At 37.1% G+C, this 24,210-nt stretch overlaps 1 protein-coding gene and 2 pseudogenes across 2 annotated transcripts; all 3 read right to left on the bottom strand.

The window, feature by feature from the left end:
* Positions 1-606: 606 nt before the first annotated feature.
* LOC148200278 (DEAD-box ATP-dependent RNA helicase 36-like) lies at positions 607-11,306 on the bottom strand. Of its 2 annotated transcripts, XM_088112507.1 has the most exons (7): positions 11,166-11,306; positions 10,547-10,855; positions 3,046-3,249; positions 2,878-2,959; positions 1,670-1,768; positions 1,333-1,500; positions 607-1,237 (listed from the first exon to the last, which is right to left on the bottom strand). In XM_088112507.1, exons 2-7 carry the CDS (start codon positions 10,690-10,692, stop codon positions 1,064-1,066), a joined length of 873 nt encoding a protein of 290 aa, XP_087968633.1. In that variant the 5' UTR covers positions 10,693-10,855; positions 11,166-11,306; the 3' UTR covers positions 607-1,063. The 2 variants fall into 2 exon arrangements, with proteins under 2 accessions (XP_087968633.1, XP_087968632.1); XM_088112506.1 differs by lacking the exons at positions 10,547-10,855; positions 11,166-11,306.
* On the bottom strand, positions 3,999-6,651 carry LOC148200279 (uncharacterized; annotated as a pseudogene).
* LOC148200280 (DEAD-box ATP-dependent RNA helicase 36 pseudogene) lies at positions 11,151-11,708 on the bottom strand (annotated as a pseudogene).
* Between the last annotated feature and the right edge of the window lie 12,502 nt (positions 11,709-24,210).

Below are 24,210 nucleotides of genomic sequence, written 5' to 3' on the forward strand. Positions count from 1 at the left end.
ATATATATCAAAACTTGAGACAAAATCAATTCTAATTTTGTATAAAAATTGAAATCATATTCTATTTTTGTTTTTCAATGTTTTCCTCTTCTATAGGCACACCTCTCTTTTCCTTTTCCTCCACTGGTGTCCCTTTGGTGTCCCTTATCAAGCCTCTTCTTCTTTCAGCTCACCACCAGAATCTCTTTATTTTTTCTCCCCCTCTATTCTCCTTTTACAAAATAAATAATACATTTTGAATTATAAATTCGAAATACTAAATCTGTATTAATTCATAAACGATTTTTCTTGATTCCAAATACAAAAACTTCCCTTGGAACATAATCATCATTTACCATTTTTCTAAAACATTAATTATCATAAAAACACTTTACAAGTCATTTAATGTCTTTCTTCCCTTGGCCTCCCGCACTTCAATGGATAGATTATTTTAGTCACTTTTACTATTAGCCATCCTATTCATTGTTTTCACCTCATCCTCCCAAAATCTGCAATAAATGATATAATGCTGAGAAAAACCTTTGATAAAATATCCACCATCTCACGTTTTTCCATTCACAAACTTGAACTTACGAACTTGCTTAAAAAAGCCAAATACAAAGGATCAACACATTAATAAAACAATTGAATTCACAAAATATGACAATTATGTTCCACCTGTACAATTTTCAGAAGCTAAATCAGCAACGTATTTAATTGGCTACAAAATTGATTGATGACACCCTGCTTCTCAACGGCTAGGAATGTTCATCAGGTTCAAATTCAGTTGTTTGGTCCTTTTTTCACCTCAAATTAAACAAATAAAGAGGAAAAATCAGAGCTCAAAATCAAAGGAAGAATATTGCCTAGATGTGTTTAATCTCACCTCTACAAACAGTCAGGAAGACACAAATACAATAACAAACCATTTACCAAAATACCTTTAGCTTCTCTACGTCCACCGGGATACCTCTCTTTTCTTTCGGCTTTTGATTTTAAGCTCTTTTCTTTCCATAATTAGAAATCATCGTTTACTTAAATATACTAATGTACTTCTTACCCCTTTTCTTTGGAGTTTGCTATATCAGCTGATCCCTCTATTCTCTTTTTTTCTGTTTTTTTCCTTCCCCTGTGCAAATTCTTTACTTCTTTGATTTAACTTTTTTTCATTAACAAACATTTTTCTTTTAGCACTAGTTTTTGTTTCCCTCTCAATGCTATCCATCTTCATTTCCTCGACATTCTTCGCACCGAAAACCTACACAATACATCAAAGTGAACAAGTCGATTGGAAAATGGCCAATTATGCAAGTCAATAACGGGAAGAGAAAGAAGATATTCGGTGTTTTATACCTCTTTCCCTTGCTCTGAGAATTCTTTATTTTTTTTTCTCCTTTTATTTTTCTTCAACAGTCCTTTCTCTGCAAGCATTTTCAGTTTCTGTTTTTTCCGCTCTTTAGTTTTCTCCTCAAAGCCATCATCTATCATTCTCATTTCTGCTACATTCTTAGCACTGAAAACCTACAATACATCACAGAATTAAGAAGTCAAATAGAAATTTAGAACAAAAAAACCAAACCTTTACATAGCTCATAATTGAAAATGCAAAAATTATTTAGACACAGAAAAGGAAACAAATTAAATATATAATTCAATAGTTAGAACAAAAAATCGCCTAGCAAAAACATACCTTCTTCATGAGAGAAAGCGCCTCACTTTCTTTGTATTCAATCATTTCAAGTTGTTTCTCAATAAGTGCTTCTATTTCATGAATAAGTTCAACATCATTCTGAAAATGTCAAACAAATAAGGAAACCTTTGCAATAAAAATAAAAATATCAGAATCCTAAAATGATTTCATTTATACGAACATGAGTAACAATTGAAAAAACTAAGACACTTCCTCCGAAAAAACACAGCAAAACCACAGATCAACAAATATTTTCTTAATATGTTTGAGTAATAACTCCTCCCAATAGAATGGAATTATTTATATTCAGAGGCCACACAACCTATGTCATCACACTTAAAAATGGTTATACATCAAGATATCGTAGACACTGCCGTCCCCAAGACAAGCAGGCAATTATCTAGAGTATGAATATTCAGAGGCCACACAACCTATGTCATCACACTTAAAAATGGTTATACATCAAGATATCCTAGACACTGTCATCCACAAGACAAGCAGGCAATTATCTAGAGTATGAACTCATTTTTCTAAGGTTTGCACAACACCCACAATCAAGTTTAAAAGTACAGACTTACATCGGTATGTCTGGGATACAGATTGTACCGATTTAGATACTAACATAATTCAAAAAGGAAGAACCTAGGGCATTACCCTAGGATCCATGCAGTTTAAAAGTACCTATGGTCCCCCTATAAATCTCAGAAACCAATTCACGTCAACCATAGCAGGTATTATAGTTTAGTTGGTTAGATTCATAATATCCCTTTAAGCTAAATTTAGATGGTAATAGTCATTAAGTGTCAAATTAGTGAAATGACACCTTTAATAACTTTCAGAGATGCAAAAGTTTATCAATTTAATTGTTGAATTATATAACTGTCTATGGTAACATTGTTGATTTCAAGCTTGGGCAAATGAGGAGGGTTGTCATGCCCATTTCCATGGCTCACTCAAAATGAATGACGTGCTAATCCTAGGTTTTACCCAGAATAACAAGTTGTATCTCTCGACTATAGTATTAAATGAGTTTAGTCGCCACATCAACACTCAAGTGTGATGTTGCATAAGCAACAGGCCTCTCAAATTTAACAATTTATTTCAAACAAAAATTCTTAGGTATTAGGTACAAATTCAATACTTGCAAACTTCAATTCAAATAACAAACAAATATACAAGCTTTAATATTAAATATAACATGTGCTAACCTGGGTGATAAGGCTCAAAGCCAGTCCACCTCTACCCGCTCTTGCCGTTCGACCAACTCGATGAATATAATCCCGTGGAAACCTGGAGATGAATAGGTGCAATATGCTAATTGAAATGCTTCAAATGTCTATTAAGAAGGTAAAGAAATTGGCACAAGAAAAGGTAACCTTGGAACATCATAGTTGATAACAAGGTCAACTGTAGGAATATCCAATCCACGACTGGCAACATCAGTTGCTAGCAGTACAGAAACCTTTCCTGATTTAAATTGATGAAGAGCTTCAAGCCTCTGAGTTTGTGATTTGAATGAATAAAGAGCTGCTGCTTCTTGATCAAGAACTTCTAGCATTAAACTTAAACGATGACAATCTCTGAAATTTGGAAACATTTAGGAACATCTAAAAACTATTTACAAGAGAATGACAATAGTAGGGTAGGATCACTTTTATTATTTTACATATCATTGTGCTACCTAACTTTCAGAAATTCTATCATTTAGGATCCTTATTTAAAGGGATTTTCTTTAGCCAATTACAGCAAGTTAATTGACCCTTTGATTAGGGTTAGCATTTCAGTATGCAATCTAACTTGAAGTATAAAAGGCATAAGTGCGTGAGCATTGTTTTATGACATCACATCAGGATACACTATATAAATTCAAGAACCTATTTACCTCCTTCATTATCTAATATCATATTTCAACAGGAATAAAAGATGAACGTAACTGCTGCCATTTTTTAACATGGGATATCTGAATACGAATTTAGAAACAAAATAGCCTTTCTATAAAGAAAACAAAAATAGCCAACAGAGTCAATGACCTCATTTTCAGAGTCCTGTCAAATTCATGATAGCAGAACATTGTTCATTTACATTGCAAACACCTGAGCACTAAGATTTGGTCACAGTTAAACAGTTCCAAATAAATGAAATAATGAAATGCATGTGAATCAGGTATGCCTCATTATTCAACTAAAGATGTCTATATAAGCTATTGTTGGAGGAAAAAGAGGATGGCAACAAATGCCTAATAATTATTTACCTAGTTGAAATAATAACCGCTTTCAAAATTTAATAACAATCAAATTATATTTTGCACACATAAAGGCCTAAATTTAGCTTAGTAGAACAAAAACAGCTTGGATTGTCAACAAAGCCATGCTAAACATCGGTTGGTGTGGGGAGTTACACACCAAAAGTGAAAGCAAAGCAAGCAATTATTTATATATACAAATTATAGGGGCCATTTTTCATTCCTTGTATGAATACCAGTTATAACATGACAGCTCTCAGGTTTCATTAGCCAAACAAAAATTTCTTCCAACATCAATTTCCATCCTTGACCTCCATGCAGTATTAGTAACTTGAGCATTATGGGATATCTAAGTCTCACATCAAGTACTATGGGATGTTCAAATGGAGTACATATGTGCTTGGTTCTATAGTGCCTAAAAGCAAGCCTTTAAGGGTGGGTGGGTTCCTCCAGTGCTTGAGAACTTATCAAATGGTATTCAGAGCAGTAAACCAGAGAATTGTGGCTGTCATTTGTGGCAGAGTTTTAGAGCTTTCTTAATCAGAAATTAAGCACATCACTATCAAACAAAACTTGAAAAAAAAAATGAAGCAACCACAACATGATGAGGCACAACTAGAGCTGGGTATATGATTGAGGCCATCCATGCTATGAAGCCCAGACACGGATATGACAGACGCAGAGATACGGCTAAATTAAAAAATTATAGGATACAGACACAGCACATACATACATACATCTTTGATTTCCTCCAAAGATTAGACTTCCAAGAACATTTTGAGTTCTTCCAAAGCTGATTGGACTTCAGTCATGAAGGATACCATATCATGGTGAATCATTTTGAGAGATGCAAGCTTGTTTGCAAAATCATAGAAACGTTGGGTATCATTGGCATAAATGTTTTGAGCTTTCTTCTAAAAGGAGTGGCATGTTTTGAAAGCTCTAAGAGACATCAAAAGTCTTGGTTCCACATAATGCTACAATAAGGCATACATCTGGAAATCCGCTTGTTTTCATTGTTTAGCTTTTCCAGCTGGTACATGGCTTCCTCCATCTTGCTCAAGGTGGTCATGATGTCTTTGGCCAAAGAACCACAATGCAGCCCATGATAGATAATTTTAGCTTCAAGGAAGTAATGCAGGGGCTTTCAGAGAATGAAATAGCATTTCCATTGGTCATTGTTGACCAAGAAGACAAAAACAATAAGGAAAAACTAAAGCCTTAGGATGACTTCGAACCGTGATGGAACAAAGCTTTGAAGGCCAAAACAGAGACAGCAAGAATTAGGTTCCACAACTGCATGGTTGGCTGTTGGTCAAAGAGGAACTCCAAATTTAGTGGTTGCTGACGAAAACTGTAACGGCCGACAATGGTGGCCAGTGGCACACAGCAACAGCAGACAGTGAATGGCGGCAAAAACTATGCCAAAGATGATAGAGACAAACAAAGCAAGATCAACCCGTTCTGATGTAAACTTAAGATTAAAAAAAGGAATACATTTTTAAGGGTGTGTTCTTTTGGGGTGATTTGTGGAAGATGATTTGAATGGATTTGAGTAGATTTGAAGGTAATTTTGTAGTTGTTTTCTTGAGTGGATTTGTGGGTAATTGAGAGTGGATTTGGAAGTAAAGTTTATAAGAATTAGTGTAGGATTTGATTGATGTGATAGATTTTAAAAATTAGTTTAATTGGTAGAAAATGAAGATGACAAATTGCCCCTAGTTATAAAAGTATTATAAAATGTAATTTTGTAATGTTATATTTAATTGTAAAAATGGTTATGAATAGGATAAAATTACAAATAATTGTTAAAATTAATGTTTAAAAATTATAAAAGTTATAATGTAGTAAAATGAATGTATTTTAAAATGTAAATTTAAATTGTAATATAATTTAGTATGAAGTGATGTGAATTTATAAGTCATTGAAGTGAGAATGATTACCATTAATCAAAACTTAAACATTAATCATTCATTTGATTCATTTCACCCTTTTTTACATGAATCATGATTAGTAAAATAAAAATGCCAAAAAGAAAGACCAAACTTAATCTAATCTAACTTCTCCAATCCTTTTTTTCCTTACTGGAAAGAAAAATTGAAAATAGATATTCATCGAACATAGTCTTCAGAATGAAGGGAATGTTTTGCCAAAACGTCTTGTGCAGAACCCAACCGAGTTAGGCTTATACGGAAAAAAGGACTTCTTCTTATTAATCATTCTCAATTCTCTGTTCTTAACATATAAAGCCTCGTGCGCTGTCACCGCCGCTTTTTTCTTCTCAGCGAAACCATTGCCTTTCGGTCTTTCAGCGATCTCTATGCTCCACCGCTCGTTCATCCTTTTCTTCTCCGCCGTCAGGAACAGATATGACTCCTTCCCCTCGCTATTGCTCCGGCGAAGCAAATCAAAAAGCTTCCACTTCTTTGACGACAACCCTGTCGAATTGCTCTTCTTGCATTTTCTCGGCGAATTCGGCATCCACATGCAGTAAGTAGCTGCCGGGACTCCCTCCAATTCATCCGCCTCCGACGAAGACGACGAATCCGACAGCGGAACCTGTAACAGATCGTGCTCGCTCCGGTGAAGATCGTCTCCGGTGATAGGGAACCGGAGGACTGCCGCGCCGGAATCGCGTCCGCCGGCGATGCTGCTCCCTTGCGTACTTGGTATCTTGTGGTTGAAAATGGGGAAAACGCGTCGTCGAAACAAGCTTCCAGTTTCAACATAATACCCCTCCAAGTAACCAAAACAACGAAGTTCTGTAATCGGTTACCACGTAGACGTAACCGATTACAGAAATGCTCACATTCCTTCACACCACTGTAACCGATAAACCAAAGGCTGTAACCGGTTACGGTTGAGACTGGCACTGTTCATCATCTTCTCAAACACGCGGATCCAGTTTCTTCATCTTCAACCACCAGCTGCTGCATTCCATCAACACGCACAATCCTGTACAATCCTGCAAATCAAAACCAACAATATGTGCTTGGATACCCGAGTTTTGGTATGTTACTTGGTATCTCTGGTGCACTGTGCTATGGAATCGATTTAATTCTGAATAGGATTCACTTGAATGGAATTTAGTAAAAAGCTTAAGGGCACACACGACATTTCATCCCAAATCAGCGCAAATCTTCTCACATTCGCAGGTGACAAAAAATGGATGAATCCCGCAAATCAGTCTTCGCTTTTCCTCGCTCTCTCCCTCAAACGAACACGACGCAGCTACATTTGCTCGCTCTGTAATTCGCATGAAAAGTAAATTTTGTTCATGCGAACACAGCCTAAGGGCTTAAGAGACCCCTCTCATAATCTTTTATTTATAATGAAAAAACTGATTCAAGAGTACATGAAAGATTAAGAGACTACACTAGACACTTAGGTACAGAACTAGGTACAGAACTAGGTACAGAACTAGGTACAAAACTAGGTGCGGCTATAGGTACACCTAATAGATTGTCTAACACGCCACACCCTACTTAGGCTTAATGGTGATACATAGATGAAATTATTTTAACAATATATAATAAATTACAAAAGAGATAAACAACATATCAACACATAAAAATAGAACCAAATACTAATTCTACCCATTTTTTTCACTATCATTGGTTTTCACTTTATAGAAGAAACCGAGTAAGTACGAAAACCTCAAAGATATGCATTCAATAAAACTCTGGTTCACCCATCAACTAAGAAACCTATATTGAAAAATTCATAACGTTAAAATAATTGCCTCCATTCTCAGCTGCATGGAATGCATACCAGAGAAAGTAGAAATCCTGTGTTACGACCTAAGGTAGGGGTAATAATAAGGGTTAGAAAGTATATGAGCAGAGAGAATATTTAGTATAAGTTAATTAGAGTAAATAAATATAATATAAGTTAATTAGAGTAAATAAATATAGTATAAGTTAATTAGAGTAAATAAATATATATTTAGGGAAATATTCAATATAAGATATTTATAATTAAGGATATGTGCTAAGATAATATACGGAGAGATATTTATATTAAATATAGAGATATTTATATTAAATATAGAGATATTTATATTAAATATAGAGATATTTATATTAAATATAGAGATATTTATATAAATTATTGAATATTAAATATAGGGATATTTATATCAAATGCAGATATATTCTAGAGGAATATTTAATAAGAGATGGGCGGGAAATAATTAATATAAATAAGGTTAGAGTCCAGGGTTAAAGACAGGCTTTTGATTATTGAGTTTTGTGACAGACATTATTGTCTTGTGAGGGAGGTTATGCTCTCAAAGTAATTGAAGGAGGTTATGCTCCCAATTATTGTTTATCCTTGTTTATTCAGATATTACCATCAATAAAAGAGATTCATTCATCCAATATTATTCGTTTATTGTTCTATTCCGTGTGAGAGAGAGTGAAAGGTTGTATTTGGTTAGTTTACGTACTCAGGTACGTAACAATTGGTCCGACCTGCCGGATCGTCAAGGGAGGAAACTGCCGGATCGTCAAGGGAGGAAACTGCCGGATCGTCAAGGGAGGAAACTGTCGGATCGTCAAGGGAGGAAACTGCCGGATCGTCAAGGGAGGAAACTGCCGGATCGTCAAGGGAGGAAACTGCCGGATCCTAATAGAGACGAGTGAAAGACATCATGGAGGGAAGAATAAATGCAGTTGAAGGGAAACTGGAGAGCATGGAGCAGAGAATAAAGAACATGGAGTTCTCCCTAAGGAGGTTGAAGGCAGAGTTGAGTGGAATACGCCATGAAGTCCAAGCTCCAAATGGGAAGGGACTGCTGGAACCAAACGATAGTGGACTAACGGATCCGAACGTGAGCAAACGGCCAGAACCGAACGATAGCAGACTGCTGGATCCGAACGTGAAAGAACGGACGGAACCTATAGAGAGAGGACTTACCGAGCCGAACGGGAGGAGACGGCCAGAACCGAGCGTGAGAAAACTACCTGAACCAAACGGTCTAGTATTGGAAGGAAGGATGAAGGCTTTGGAAGGAAGGGCAAATGGAAGAATCAATACCCTGGAGAGAACAATGGAGTCTGTGAAGAGATGGGCTGACAAAAAGAACAGGGGGCTTGCAGTGTTTGGTACACTGGCAGAAGGAAGAGCGCGACGTGAAGTACTGAAAGACATTGAAAACCATTCCCTCAGGGCTTATGATTTAGGAGAAGTGGTAACCAGAATGCTGGATGAAGAATGGAAGACATTAGAGAAGGTTTTACCACCACCCGAACCTCCAGACATGAATTGATGAGGAGCCATGAGGTCCAGCTCCCTGTTTCCAACCTTGAGGACAAGGTTGTTTTGCAGCGGGGTGTAATGTTACGACCTAAGGTAGGGGTAATAATAAGGGTTAGAAAGTATATGAGCAGAGAGAATATTTAGTATAAGTTAATTAGAGTAAATAAATATAATATAAGTTAATTAGAGTAAATAAATATATATTTAGGGAAATATTCAATATAAGATATTTATAATTAAGGATATGTGGTAAGATAATATACGGAGAGATATTTATATTAAATATAGAGATATTTATATTAAATATAGAGATATTTATATTAAATATAGAGATATTTATATTAAATATAGAGATATTTATATAAATTATTGAATATTAAATATAGGGATATTTATATCAAATGCAGATATATTCTAGAGGAATATTTAATAAGAGATGGGCGGGAAATAATTAATATAAATAAGGTTAGAGTCCAGGGTTAAAGACAGGCTTTTGATTATTGAGTTTTGTGACAGACATTATTGTCTTGTGAGGGAGGTTATGCTCTCAAAGTAATTGAAGGAGGTTATGCTCCCAATTATTGTTTATCCTTGTTTATTCAGATATTACCATCAATAAAAGAGATTCATTCATCCAATATTATTCGTTTATTGTTCTATTCCGTGTGAGAGAGAGTGAAAGGTTGTATTTGATTAGTTTACGTACTCAGGTACGTAACATCCTGCGTTTGTCCAATATCTATTTTCTAAGTAGAGACACCAAAACCAATTTCAAGTCCAACCAGTTTGCCAAATAAAAGTATATAGTTCCAAATTTTCATTGTCAAACAACAACAACTTTTTTTTCTTGTAACATCACAAATTTTAATTATTTACTGAATGTCATACCATTACACGAAACTATATCACCAGACCACAAACAGATTCAATTAGACAACGGTCCACAACAATAAGCTTCAATTGAGTCCATCATAAACAGTCGACAAAAGAAAAAGAAATGCAATAACAGACAGTCAAATTTCATCATAATAATATTGGAATGAGAATGTTTACCCTTTTTACTTCATTGCAGGTTGGGACAGGGAAGCTAAACAAAAAATAACAGCCTAATAATTTATTGAAGAAAAGCATAAAATTCTGATATTGGATATTTAGATATTAATAGTCAAGTCAGGAACCAACTAACGAAAACAAAAGCATCAAACAAATAAATCAGGTGTGATTGTTTGATATAATAGAAGCTGAAAGAGGCCACATTTTCCTATAGCACCACAAAAATATATAGATATGGACGTATCATAAAAATGAATAACAAACCATAATATAGAAAACAAAATTGGTAACAAAGAATATAAACATACAATGTAGAAATATACCTGCATGTTGAGATAAACCCGATGGCAGACCGAATTCCCATATCCTCCATTTTTGACAAGATATGCATCAAATATACATCCTTCACCTTTTTAGGAATGAATATCACCTGTTGCTTAAGTGATTCAACTATATGCCTCATAAACATACATCTTATCTTGGTAACGTTCTTGTAACTTTTGCAGATTACTTGTAGTTGTCGCAGAAAAGAACAGATTTTGTCGATTTTCAGGTAAGCATTGAAAGATAAATTTCAATTCCTCCTGAAAACAAGCATCCAGAATTCGATCTGCTTCATCCAAGACAACAAACTGCAGCGACATAAGTCAAATATTAATTCATATAATTATGAATAATACCATAGGTAAAAGAGTATAATTAAAATGCTTATCTAAATCTGCTTTAAATCAGGTCATTCATAAAACGGGAGGAATAATTAGGGTTTATGAACCTAAATCCATTTAATGAGTTCCCAGGGTTCATATATTTGAACAATGTGCAACCCTAAACGAGATTAATTTTGTTTGAAGTTTTGGTTTTAAAATTTTGGATCTAGAAAACTATACCAACACCGAACTGCTTATACAAACGCAGCTGTAAATCGAATTACAAGCTCACTACCTTGGTTCTGGAGAAAACAGGAGAAATATCAGTGTTATCACGGAGCAAGACGTGGATTCTCCCAAGTGTGGCAATGACGAGGTGCGGCCTCGCAATCAAATCCTTCGCCTGCTCGAGCATATCCATGCCGCCTACCACAACCGTGATGCGGAGGTACACGGCAGAGCCCAGAACGCGGAACTGCTCCGCCAGCTGGAACGCCAGTTCGCGCGTGGGCGTCACTACGAGTGCAAAAACGCCGAAGGGGTGCTCAGCGAGAAGATGCAGGATCGGAAGAGCGAAGGCAGCCGTTTTTCCGCTCCCAGTCTCGTCGATGCCAAGCACGTGCCGGCCCTCCAGCACAGGCGGTATGCAACGCTGCTGCACGTGTCATGGCATCCGCATTCCGAGCTCCCGGCACGTACTAACGACCCACTCCGCCAGGCCGAGGTCATCCAACGTCTTGCCGTCTGTCGCGGCTTCGTCGAGGTCTTCGTGGCCGTGCAATGACATTTCCATTAACTTTAACAAAATTAGGGGTGAAAAACGAGTCTGGACTCTCATACAGTCTATGAACCCCATTTTTTTAATAACGTTTACAAAGATAATAATTTAAAACGTTAGTTTCTGTGTATTATATTATTTAAAACATAAAAATATATAATAATATTAAAACTTAATGTATATAATAATTTAGTTCTAATTACTAATTATAATAAAATAATTTAACATGTAAAAATAATAATTATTTTTATTTATGGGATTATTTATAGTATTTTATGAATATGTTGCATTATTTATAGTATTTTTTTCATTTAGGTGGCGTCTTCTAACTTACAACCAGTTGTTGGAGTTGTTGGACTTATATAGTATTCACGGATTCATAATTTCTTTTTGTGCATCATACTTTTTTTTCGCATGAAGATCTCTTATTTACTTTTTTAATTTGGAAACTTTTTTCATTGTATAAGTCGAAACTTAAAAATGACTTATATTCATCTTCTATGAAAAAATATTTTTTTTCATAATTTTTTTTTGTAAATTGTGTAATTTAGAAGATACGTTTGAAGTTCGAATTAAACCATCTAAAAGTTATATTTTGATTAAAAGGATGCTTCTAATTTTCATAATTAAAAAATATTATTAATTTTTTTGAATTATATAATTCTAAGAATATCTTCTTATGTAAATTTAGAAGTCACTCTGAGTTACATAATTTAGACGTCATTGTGGAGAAGGTTTAAGCATCTTCTCTCTGCGTTGCTCCATAGGGTTCTTTGTGGAAGTTGGTATTCATCTCCCATTATTCTTCCTTCTTCTACTTCTTCCTCAACTCTTCCATTTTACATCTTAAAAATAAGGATAAAAATAAGGTGAAAACATTTACATTTCACATATATAAAAAAATACTTTTTATATTTTTCAAAAAATAAAAAATAATCAAATAAATATAAAAAATGGTGAATTTCTACCGTGTAACACCCCGAATTAGGTGTTACAATTTATGTTCCATAAAATATATATATAATTTTTTTTTCAACACCTACAAAATATTACGTTCTTTATTACAACACAAGTCTTCTGAAAATAAAATTCCACACACTTCATAAACTTCTGAAATTTAAAATTTCACACAGTTCGGAAATTCAAACATAGATTTATTTTAGAAATTCCCCATGTCTCTTTTTTCCCACAGATCTCTCATCTTTTAAGCAAGTCCAGAACCATCTGCTAATTCATCTGAAATAGTTTCTGCTCCCGTATAATACCACACATTATACGATCATTGCATTCACATACACATACACAAACACAAACAGTAGGGTGAGCTAACCAAATCAAGAAATATACATTATCCACAATCTTACTAATATCACCAGTGTGGCAATCAATCCAATACATGCATCTCGAACATACTCAAGAATAGACTATTATATTGATACTATATAATATTTCTCAAGTCAGAACTATCAATACATTTACTAGAGTCAATGCAACATATTATTAACCTGCCTACTTACTGTAACATCCCAAAAATACAGTAAACACCATATAATAGAATTAATTACGATTAATGATAAACCAAATCAGTCTTAATTAACGAAAGCAAAGGTTCCAACCGAACGGCCTTACAAGAAGTTAATTACAAAACAGCGCTCGACCCAAGCATACCTGACCGAACGGTTTACAAAACAGAAATACCGAACGGTCAATTAATAAAAAGGGGTCGCTCTAAAATCAGCACAATAAAATATCTAATCTAAACATCTAACCGAACGTCTACTGTTCGGCCTTCACTTCAACGTCTATGAAGTTTGCTTCCTCCAAATTTTCTTCTTCTAGTGTTTCCTCAAGCAACGCCTCTCCATCTGCTCACATCCACACGGATGATCATTGCATAGACAGGACGGACGTACAATGACGATCGACAACGCAAAGAAAGATATACAGGGTAAGCTTATTGAATTTAATTCAAGTAAAATCATGCATTTCATAACACATCAGACATATCAAATATTCCACAACATATAATTAAATCAATCCTTTAACTAAATCAATTCATGATACTAGACTGACCGTCCGGACTGTATGAATCTTGTGTAACTACTACGTTCGTGCACCCGGGTGATGTAGTAACTGAAAATCTCATCAGCTGCCACCCGAGGTTAGTCCGTTCCGTCCAAAGTACTCCTAAGGACTAGGACCTCCTGCCGTTCCCACACATGATGTACCCCCTCTACGTGAGGACGAGTACTCACGGAACATCAGGATGAAACGTCGGCTAAGCTTTGTCCACATTCATACATTATTAATCACAACTTTCATTCTAGAGTCGTTCTTCCCTGGAACGCTCGTTCAAATTCCACAACCATAAATTCATCTCAATTATCATTCATTCTTTATAATTTTCCACTTTAGTAATGTTTCCATCTTTCATTCCACTTTCACAAAATGACGAACGTTCAGCTCACTTCAAAATGGGAACGAACGTTAACACGATACAGGATAACCCTCGTTTCTGAACAAGAAGAAACAAACACCTTTCCAATGACAGACGTTGTGACCACTTGAATCAGTTAAATGAACTGATTCTATAACAATTCAAATGATACTTAGAATAATTTAAGTACAATAAATATAGATCGAATCCAAATGCATAGAGACCCCACAAGGTATTTAGATACTTATACAAAGTACGATTTAATCATAGAGACTAACCGCCCGTCAATGACCGAACGCGGTAATGGATATTTATTTAAGTTTTGGACGAACGTTACTGAAACTTTTGGACGAACGCTATTTCTACTCGTTTGGTAATTAAGGAAAAAAACGAGCGTTCGGTATAAGACCGAGCGCTACTTAAGACATACGCTTTGGAACGAGCGTTCGGTATAAGACCGAACGCCACTTAGGACGTATGCTTTTGGGACGAGATCCTTCACTGATTTGGGTTCATAATAGAGAAAGGTAGTAAGGGTACTATACGATAGTGAAATTAGATTTCGAAATGACTAAGAGTCCAAGGTATATTTATAAACTTTTCACTTCTCACAAAATACTCAAGATATATACGTTCGACCGATTGCTCAAACGTAGCTCTAAAAAGAGGGCGTTCGTCCTCGACGGGAATTCTTTCCGAATGAAAGAATTCAATCCCAATGAAATTTGGTAATAACACCGAACGGTCAAAGACCGTTCGATGACGAACGTTCAATATCATATGAAAATTCATATTTAAAGTTTCATTTACAGTAAACAAATTTCTCAGCATATACTTTCATATATTCATCTCATCATACATTTCATATTTCAGTTTACTCATACCGTAGTCTATTTCATCATTTTCATACATCAACTCATGATCATAATCATATACCAAAAGTCAAATATTCCAAATTCATACTTTATACAACACATAGAACGTACATACAGTTCAGTGCAAACATAGGAATTAAATTTAATAAGCTTCCCTTACAAGGATTCGTGAACGAACGTCCTAACGTGGATTCTGGATTCACCCAACTACAACTTTTATCCTCAAGATCACTCCCACTCTTCCAACTTAGTCTAAACATATAAAAATCAGAAACAAGTTAGACTTATAACCTACGCATGAAACCAGAATTTGGTTTTGCATGATACCCAGGAACGAACGACCAGAAGCGAGAACTTACCAGTTTCAGGGTCTGGATCTGTTTGGTCCAAAATGAAGCTTACGGCGTCGGGAGTACTTCTATGGTTTCTGAAACGTGAACGAAGAAGAGAAAAGAGAAGTTTCAGCAGAGAGAAGGTAGAGGTTTCTAGAGAGAGGGTGGAGAAAAATAGAGGTCTGAAGTTAGGAAGAAGAAGAAGCGTGCAGAATAATGAGCAGAGTTTTTTAGAAATGATTTCTCTGTGTTGCCCACGCCCCAAAAACGGACGTGCGCCCTTCTGCTGACACCTGCACTCCACTTACTGACATCAGAATGTTCCATTTGACACTTGGCAGCGCATGCAATCAGAGTTTTAGTGCATTTTTAATGCTTCTGAGCAAGTGGCGCAGTGCATTTATGGAAGCTAACAGGTGACTAAGCAGTGTATTTAAATGAGACCTGACAATCCCCCTAACTACAAAAATTTTCGTCCTCGAAAATTAAGACTTACCCGAAAATAGGTGAGGGTACAAGTCCTTCATGGCATCCTCTACTTCTCAGGTAGAGTCGCCCGTCTTCTCGTCCCAAACCACCTTCACCATTCGGACAGCTTTCCTTTTGTAGTACTTGGTGTCACTATCTTCAATGCGTACCGGCTGCATCTCCAGCGTTCGGTCTTGGCGAAGACGAACGTCTTCCAACTCCAGTATGTGGGATGGATCGGCTAGATACTTCCAGAGTTAGGAAACATGAAACACCGGATGCAGGTTGGACAGTTGAGGAGGCAAGGCTAGCTCGTACGCTACTGGGCCAATCTTCCTTAGTATTTGATAGGGTCCGACGAACTTCGGAGATAACTTCTTTGGTCGCATAGCTCTGCCGACTCCCGTGGTTGGATTCAGTCTAAGGAATACGTGATCGCAAGCTTGGAACTCTAACGGTCTTCTTCTCTTGTCAGCATAAGACTTCTGTCTGCTCCTGGACGTCTTCAACCTCTCTTGGATTAACTTCACCTTTTCAGTCGTTTGTTGAATGAGTTCAGGTCCAGTCAATATGTTCTCTCCTTCTTGAAACCAGCAAAGTGGCGTGCGGCATTTTCGTCCGTAAAGAGCTTCGAAGGGAGCCATCCCAATGATGGACTAGAAGTTGTTGTTGTAGGTGAACTTCACTAACGACAATACTTCATCCCAAACGCCCATGTGATCTAGTACGCACGTCCTCAATAAGTCCTCGAGCGTCTGGATGGTCCTCTCAGATTGACCGTCTGTCTGAGGGTGATACGCTGAACTCATCTGCAATTTACTACCGAGCTCGCTTTGAAGTGACTGCCAAAACCGTGAAGTGAACCTTGTGTCTCGGTCTGATATGATACTTGAGGGTACTCCATGCAGACGAACGATCTCCTTGATGTAGAGCTTGGCCAAGTTAGTCATAGACATCTTCAAGTTGACCGCTAAGAAATGAGCACTCTTCGTCAAGCGATCCACTATGACCTAGATGGAATCGTGATTCTTTACTGTGCGGGGTAGGTGTGTCACGAAGTCCATAGAAATGTTGTCCCACTTCCATTCGGGAATCTCCAGAGGTTGCAGTAGCCCACCCGGTCTTTGGTGCTCAGCTTTTGCACGCTGGCAAGTTAAACAAGACGCCACAAAGCGTGCGACATCGCTCTTCATTCCAGGCCACCAAAATGTTTTCCTGAGGTCTTGATACTTCTTAGTCATGCCAGGGTGCATGCTAAGACGGCTGTGATGACCTTCCTCAAGAATAATTCTCTTCAGCTCACCGTCGTTAGGAACGCACGTCCTACCCATATAGCGTAATAGGCCGTCCGTTCCAGCATTGAACTCCTTGGCTTGATCTGTACCGAGCGCGTTCAGAATCTTTACCAGTTCTTCGTCCTCCCGTTGCTTTATTCTGATCTGGTCGAATACACTACTTGCTATCCTAAGGTTACAGTATTTGATGCCGTTCGGTTCCAACTTGAATTGCAACCTTAGGTCTCTGAAACTCTCCACCAAACTTAACTCCTTAACCATCATGGAGGACATATGTACCACTTTTCTGCTCAAAGCGTCCGCTACCACGTTCGCTTTTCCTGGATGGTAGAGCAGCTCGAAATCATAATCCTTTAAGAACTCAAGCCACCTCCTCTGCCTCATGTTCAACTCTTTTTGATCAAAGAGGTACTTGAGACTCTTGTGATCGCTGAAGACCTGGAAGGTGGATCCATACAGATGGTGCCTCCAAATCTTCAGAGCAAAAACGACCGCTGCCAACTCCAGGTCGTGTGTCAGATAGTTCTTCTCATGAATCTTCAGCTGACGAGAAGCGTACGCGACAACTCTCTTCTCTTGCATAAGAACGCAGCCCAACCCTTGGTGAGAAGCATCGCAGAATACCTCAAAGGGTTTGGACGTGTCAGGAATAACCAAGACTAGAGCGCTCGTCAACTTCTGTTTCAGTTCTTGGAAGCTGGATTCACACCGATCGGTCCAAGCGAACGGATGGTCTTTCCTGGTCAACTGCGTTAACGGTGCTACTATCTTAGAAAATCCTTCTATGAAACGCCTATAGTAGCCCGCGAGTCCCACAAAACTCCTAATTTCAGTGATCGAGCGCGGACTCTCCCAATCCAATACCGCTCGTACCTTGGCCAGATCTACTGAAATTCCACCAACGGATACTACGTGTCCCAAGAATTGTATCTCCTTCATCCAAAATTCGCACTTGGACAACTTAACGTACAACTCCTTTTCTCTCAAAACTCCAAGTACCAGTCTTAAATGGTCTTCATATTCTTCACAGCTCTTGGAGTAGACGAGGATGTCGTCAATGAACACTACCACGAACTTGTCCAAATACGGCCTGAAAATGCGGTTCATGTAATCCATGAATATGGCTGGGGCGTTCGTCACACCAAACGGCATCACTACATACTCGTAGTGTCCGTAACGTGATCTAAAGGCCGTCTTCTGAATATCTTCTTCTTTAACCCGAATCTGATGATAGCCTAATCTCAAGTCGATCTTAGAGAACACGCTCGCCCCATGCAACTGATCCAGTAAATCATCAATCCGTGGTAGGGGATACTTGTTCTTGATGGTCAGCTTATTTAGTTGCCTGTAATCAATGCAGAGCCGAGAGCTGCCATCTTTCTTCTTCACCAACAACACAGGCGCTCCCCAAGGTGAAACGCTTGGTCTAATGAATCTCTTGTCCATCAAATCTTCTATTTGCTGTTTGAGTTCAGCCAACTCAGCTGGCGCCATTCAGTATGGTTGGACAGATATGAGTGTTGTTGTTGTCACCAAATCAATCGTGAACTCCACTTCACGTACGGGAGGCAATCCGGGCACTTCATCCGGAAAGACGTCAGGGAATTCGTCCACAACCGATCGTTCTTCACTGTGCTTAGTGTTGGACGATCGTTCAAAATTCCCACCTCCAATCTCCCTGTCTTCGTGCGTCATTATGAGAAAACAACTAGCGCCCTCCATGATGTCTTCTTTCAACTGCCCGAGTGTCACCGACAACTCTTCTTCAACTTCGTCAGGAAAAATCAATTCCTTAGCGCCACAGTCTATGAGAATGTGATTGGTAGTCATCCAATCCATTCCCAAAATCACTTCTAACTCCTTGAGAGGCAAACATATGAGGTTCACCTTATATCTACGCCCTTCTATCTCAATAGGACATCTAACGCACATAGTAGACGTCCTAACCTCACCAGCTGCTGGGGTTGACATCACCAAGTCAAACTGCATTTCACTCTCCGCTAATCCCAATTTCTCAACGCACGCCTTCGAGATGAAGGAGTGTGTTGCCCCCGAGTCATACAACACATAGCAAGACTTCCCATAAACTAAGCAGGTGCCGGTGATGAGCGTACCTGAGCTTGTGGCTTCCGCACCAGTTATAGCATAAACTCTCCCAACAGCCTGCGCTTGTCCACCGCGACCCTGTTGATGGACAAATTTGTAAGCACCAAAATATGATGTCACAAACTTGTTTCACAATCGGCAAGTATGACCGAATCGTTCAAGTAATAAACTTGGTAAGACCAAGTATCGTTCTTCCCAAAGGACTCACGGCCTAGTTTATTTATGTGATTTGTTGATTAGCTAGGACTTACAAACGAAATATTTAGATTTTAATATGCAAGACAGAAAAATAAACATGTATGCATGAATTGATCAATGGCAAAGACAGAAGATAAACACTTTCAATGGAATATATGAATGAATATGTTGTTGGGGGTCAATTTCATCTCATCCACTCTCATACATTTTAGGAATTCAACATTCAAATCATCATTGTTAATGCCACTCTCTAATGTACCATTCTAGATGGCTTCTCCCTAATCAAATAGTTCATACAATTCCTAGCATTCCTAATGATTAGTTCATAAACGCAGGAGCTTAACGGCAACCAATATAATATTGTCAGTATAATATTGGGAGAAATTCCCCGGATCTAGACTTCCCCGTACGTGCCCGTATCGACAAAACCAATAATCATGCATTAGAATGAGTTAAACAATGCAAGCATTGAGCAAAGAGGAAAAACCCTAACTAATGATGAAAGAAAGCATATGTCTTAATTCAAAGATGCAAACAACAGATTCCATATATGAGAGCTTCAAGAGATTACATTGATTCCCCAACAAACATACAAGGTTTAGTTCACCATATTCATGGTGAACCTAGATGAACAATGAAAGTATGAAAGAGATAGAAAAACCCGAGAAAGAGAAGAGGAGAGCTGTCACCATCTCCCAATCTACCCTCAAGGGGTGAAAAGAGAGAGTGTTTGCCTCGTTTCTGCCAAAGATACCTAACTAAAGGACGTGCAAGCCCTTATATACTAATTTAGAGTTACAAAAGATTACAAAAGCCCAAGCCCAAAAAGTGCCGCTCAGCGGTATTTACCGCTCAGCGGTGGTTGCGCGTCTTCTTTCTTCCCCTCAGCGGCCATTTGCCCCTCAGCGGTTCCAACGCCACCTCCTGAGTGCCGCTCAGCGGTAGTTTGCCGCTGAGCGGTGCCTTCGACTTCTCCTTTTTGCACTCTTTCTTGTCTTTTCTAATGTCCTCTCTCTCATTCTTCACTTCTTTCACCAAATTCACCTCAAAACCTGCACAAAAACACTCAAATCAAGTGTAAACCTGTCCAGCTCTCTTATTTATGAAAATATAACTAAAAGGCATGATTTCAAGCTAGTTTCTAAGTCTAAAGGTTGCTTTTACTATAAATTTTAAGCATGAAAATAACAGTTTTTCAACTGTTATCACAACCCCAAACTTAGAACTTTGCTTGTCCTCAAGCAAACAAAATGTAACTCCATCTCCAACCAATTCATATGATGGTTCACTCATTCAAAATCCTCTTTTTCAAGATAAGTAACAACTTCACTCAAACTTATGACCAAGAGTTCAATCAAGATGTGCACATGCTTTAGTGTTCACAAAGTCATTTAAATTCCAACAAATGCTATTTTTCATGAATGATCAATCAATTAAGCATGGATGTTCATGTGCTTATGGAATATTTCCTCACTAGATAAAGTGTTTCACTCATCACACAAGTGTATAAGAGGTAAAGTGTTTCACTCATTCACTCCACTATCACAATGTCACATGAATCAACTTTGCCTTTCATTTTACCACAATCAAAAACAATCACAAGCATGCATCATCACAAGGACTTTTCAATGGCTTATAATGTGGCTGGGCTAACAAGAAAATTGGTTTTTCTGGATCACAAAATCCTTGAGTTAAGAGAATCATAACAACACAATCTTCTTATTCATTCCCAACTTTCTTTTGCCTTTGCTTTTGCATTTGCATTGAGCTTTGCTTCTTTTTCTTTCTTTTCTTTTTCTTTGCATATTCTTACTTTTTAGCTCTTAGCTCAATGCTTTTCATGTTTTCCCAACAACCCCAAACTTGAACATTTAACAATACCACATACGATCTTCTACTTAACTCAAGGTAAAAATTTTCAATCAAGGGTGTTCAGTGTATGTTCAAGGCTAAGGGTTCAAAGGATAGAACACAAAGTGTTCTCTTTTAGTGGGCTAATTTTATTTATTTGGCCAATAAAAAGGGTTTCAACAACACGGCCTTGATCATATGATGCAAAACAAGCAATTGATTCAATCATAGAAAACCTGGGCAAAATCATTCATGCTTTCAAAGTAATAACATTCAACAATAACAACTCTGGAGCTCAAAACCTCACATATAAGCTTATTCACATTTGACATACACATCCTGCTTAATTTCACAATCACAATCATGATATCATGCATTTGTTCACAAAGCTTGTGAATCACCTGCATAAGCATTTTAATGTGCACATCATCTCAACATCAATCAGTCAATAAGCATCATCAAGCATTACTTATCAAACAATCACAGTTAATAGCAAACCATCATAAGAAACCAGGTGTTCAATAAAGTACATCAAACCCTAATCTAAAAACAAAAACAAATAAGTTCAGAAAACTTAAACCACAAAAGCATAATCATATGATAGCATTCATCAGTAAATGCTATCTCAGCTCCTCATCAGTCTGAGCTGTCCTCTGTATTTTCTTCCTCTCCTTCTTCTTGGATCTTATAGTCTTGATTCTTTTAGCATGATGAGGAGGCCATCCCTGCATCAAACTTAATTCACAAAACCAAAAGATACATTGTTAAGCATTAGTAAACCACAATGAAGAAATCAACCCCTTCAATGATGCTCTCTCCCAACCCCAAACTTAGATGAAAAACTAGTGAGAACGTGAGTGGAAGGGAGATTTTCTAAAGAGGGAAGAGGGAAAAGATGTGGAAAACCTAGGAGAAGGTGTGTGGAAGTGTTTGTGCCTGGAAAGAAACCCTAAAACGCAGATTGAGGTATAAAAATACCCTAATGGGCTCGGGTCCCGCTAAGGGGAACTTAAGCCCCTCTGCGATAGTACCGCTCAGCGGTAATTGCCGCTCAGCGGCACTTTCGTGAAGTGCTCCTCTCCTTCTTTTCTTGACCTACGTGCCTTCCCTACATGTCCCTCATAGGTTCCCTGCAATTCAATGTTAAAAATGCTTATGCAAATCCTAACTAAAAATAAACAAACAAAAACAATCAATCAACTGGGTTGCCTCCCAGGTAGCGCTTGTTTAACGTCACGAGCCTGACCCAAAATCCACCAACACCCATCAGTAGGTGTTTCAAACTTACCAGCACCCATCAGTAGGTGCAAAATTTTCTCACTAACACCCATCAGTAGGTGTTACAAACTTAGTATCCTTCAGTAGATACTTAATCACCTAGCATCCTTCAGTAGATGCTAGATCCAATAAAATAATGTCCAGAATAATGTTCACAAATTATAAATTACAAAACCAAATCAAAAGTTTGTAAATCCACTGGGTTGCCTCCCAGCAAGCGCTCTTTTAACATCACTAGCTTGACCCTGTTAAAGCTCACGTTCCATCTTCTTTTTCTTCTTTCTACTGAACTTCTTCAGAAATTTGATCAAACCAGGAACCTGTTGCAGTGTCTCAATCATAGGAACTTTAATCTCCAATTTCTTGAAGATTTCCATAAAGCATTTGAACTTCTTTTCCTTCCTATGATTCTTCTTTAGATGAGGATGTGATTTTTCATATGATTTCTTCTTCTTTCCTCTCATCTTCTTTTTCTTCCTTTTTCTCTCCCTAAATTTTCTCTTTTTCTTTTCTTTTATTTTTTTCTTCCCTTTTCTTTTTCTTTTCAACTTCTTTATTTTCACACAAATCTTCTTTCTCTCTTCTCTCTCAACCACTTCTTTCTCTTTTTCTTCATCTTTATTTTTCTCACTCAACTCTTCTTTCTCTTTTCTCTCTATCTTTTCCGCATCTCCCTCTATTTTTTTCTCATCAAGAATCTTGTCACTTTCAGTGACATTGGTTTGCCCTTCCTCCTTAAGGTTAACTTCAGTATTAACCTCATCATCCAATCTCTGACTAATGTAACGAAAGTGCATCTCCATCCTTTTACATGATTCTTCAATGCTTTTCTGAGTAGAGTCGGAACTTTTCAAAAATCGTTGAAGGGTGTCCTCCAAACTTTCTGATAGAGAGGATTTTTGCTGCCATTGTTGTTGTGGTTGGTTCTCAAATTGTCCGGCAGCTTGCCAAAATTGGCTTTGATCCATGCTTGAGTGAGGTTCCCACCATTGGTTGAAATTACTTTGGTAGAATTGAGTGCCCATATAGTTAAACTCTTGACCAAATTGCATTCTGCAGACATTAGGCACAAAACTCTAGGAAATATTTGTTAGCACAAAAAGATAGAGAAGATAGATAAATATTCAGAAGATAAAAAGATTTAGAAGATAGAATCAAATAAGATAGAATAAAATAAAACCTAATCTAAAAAATATAAAATCTAACCTAATCTAAAAGATAAAATAAAATCTAACCTAATCTAAAGATCAAATAAAATAAAATAAAATAAAATCTAACCTAAAAAGATAAAAAAATAAAATCTAATAAAATAAAATAAAATCTAATCTAAAAAAAAAATAAAAATAAAATCTAACCTAAAAAAAAATCTAATCTAATCTAACCTAAAATAAAATCAAATCAAATAAAAACCGAAAAATAAAAAACAGAAAATAAAAATAGAAAACAGAAAAACAGAAAACAGAAAAATAAAATAAAATCAAATAAAATACAAACTGAAAAATATAAACAGAAAAATAAAATAAAATTAAAAAAAATTCGAAATTTAAATTAAAAATAAAAAAAATAAGTCAAAGATAATCAATAATCACACAAATTAACGAGTTAAACCACGAATCCCCGGCAACGGCGCCAAAAACTTGATGGACAAATTTGTAAGCACCAAAATATGATGTCACAAACTTGTTTCACAATCGGCAAGTATGACCGAATCGTTCAAGTAAT

This window comes from Vigna umbellata, chromosome 4 (assembly GCF_029865625.1).
Source record: "Vigna umbellata cultivar VRB3 chromosome 4, Vumbellata_1.0, whole genome shotgun sequence".
In the NCBI taxonomy this organism is placed as follows: Eukaryota; Viridiplantae; Streptophyta; class Magnoliopsida; order Fabales; family Fabaceae; genus Vigna; species Vigna umbellata.

What these genes read in the sequence shown, in the direction of transcription:
- LOC148200278 (XM_088112507.1), bottom strand. Translation starts at nt 10,692, where the DNA reads ATGTTTATGAGGCATATAGTTGAATCACTTAAGCAACAGGTGATATTC. An exon ending in ATCAACTATGATGTTCCAAG is followed by an intron (nt 2,960 to 3,045) that starts GTTACCTTTTCT and finishes ATTCATCTCCAG; the next exon opens with GTTTCCACGGGATTATATTC. An exon ending in CGCTTTCTCTCATGAAGAAG is followed by an intron (nt 1,501 to 1,669) that starts GTATGTTTTTGC and finishes GATGTATTGTAG; the next exon opens with GTTTTCAGTGCTAAGAATGT.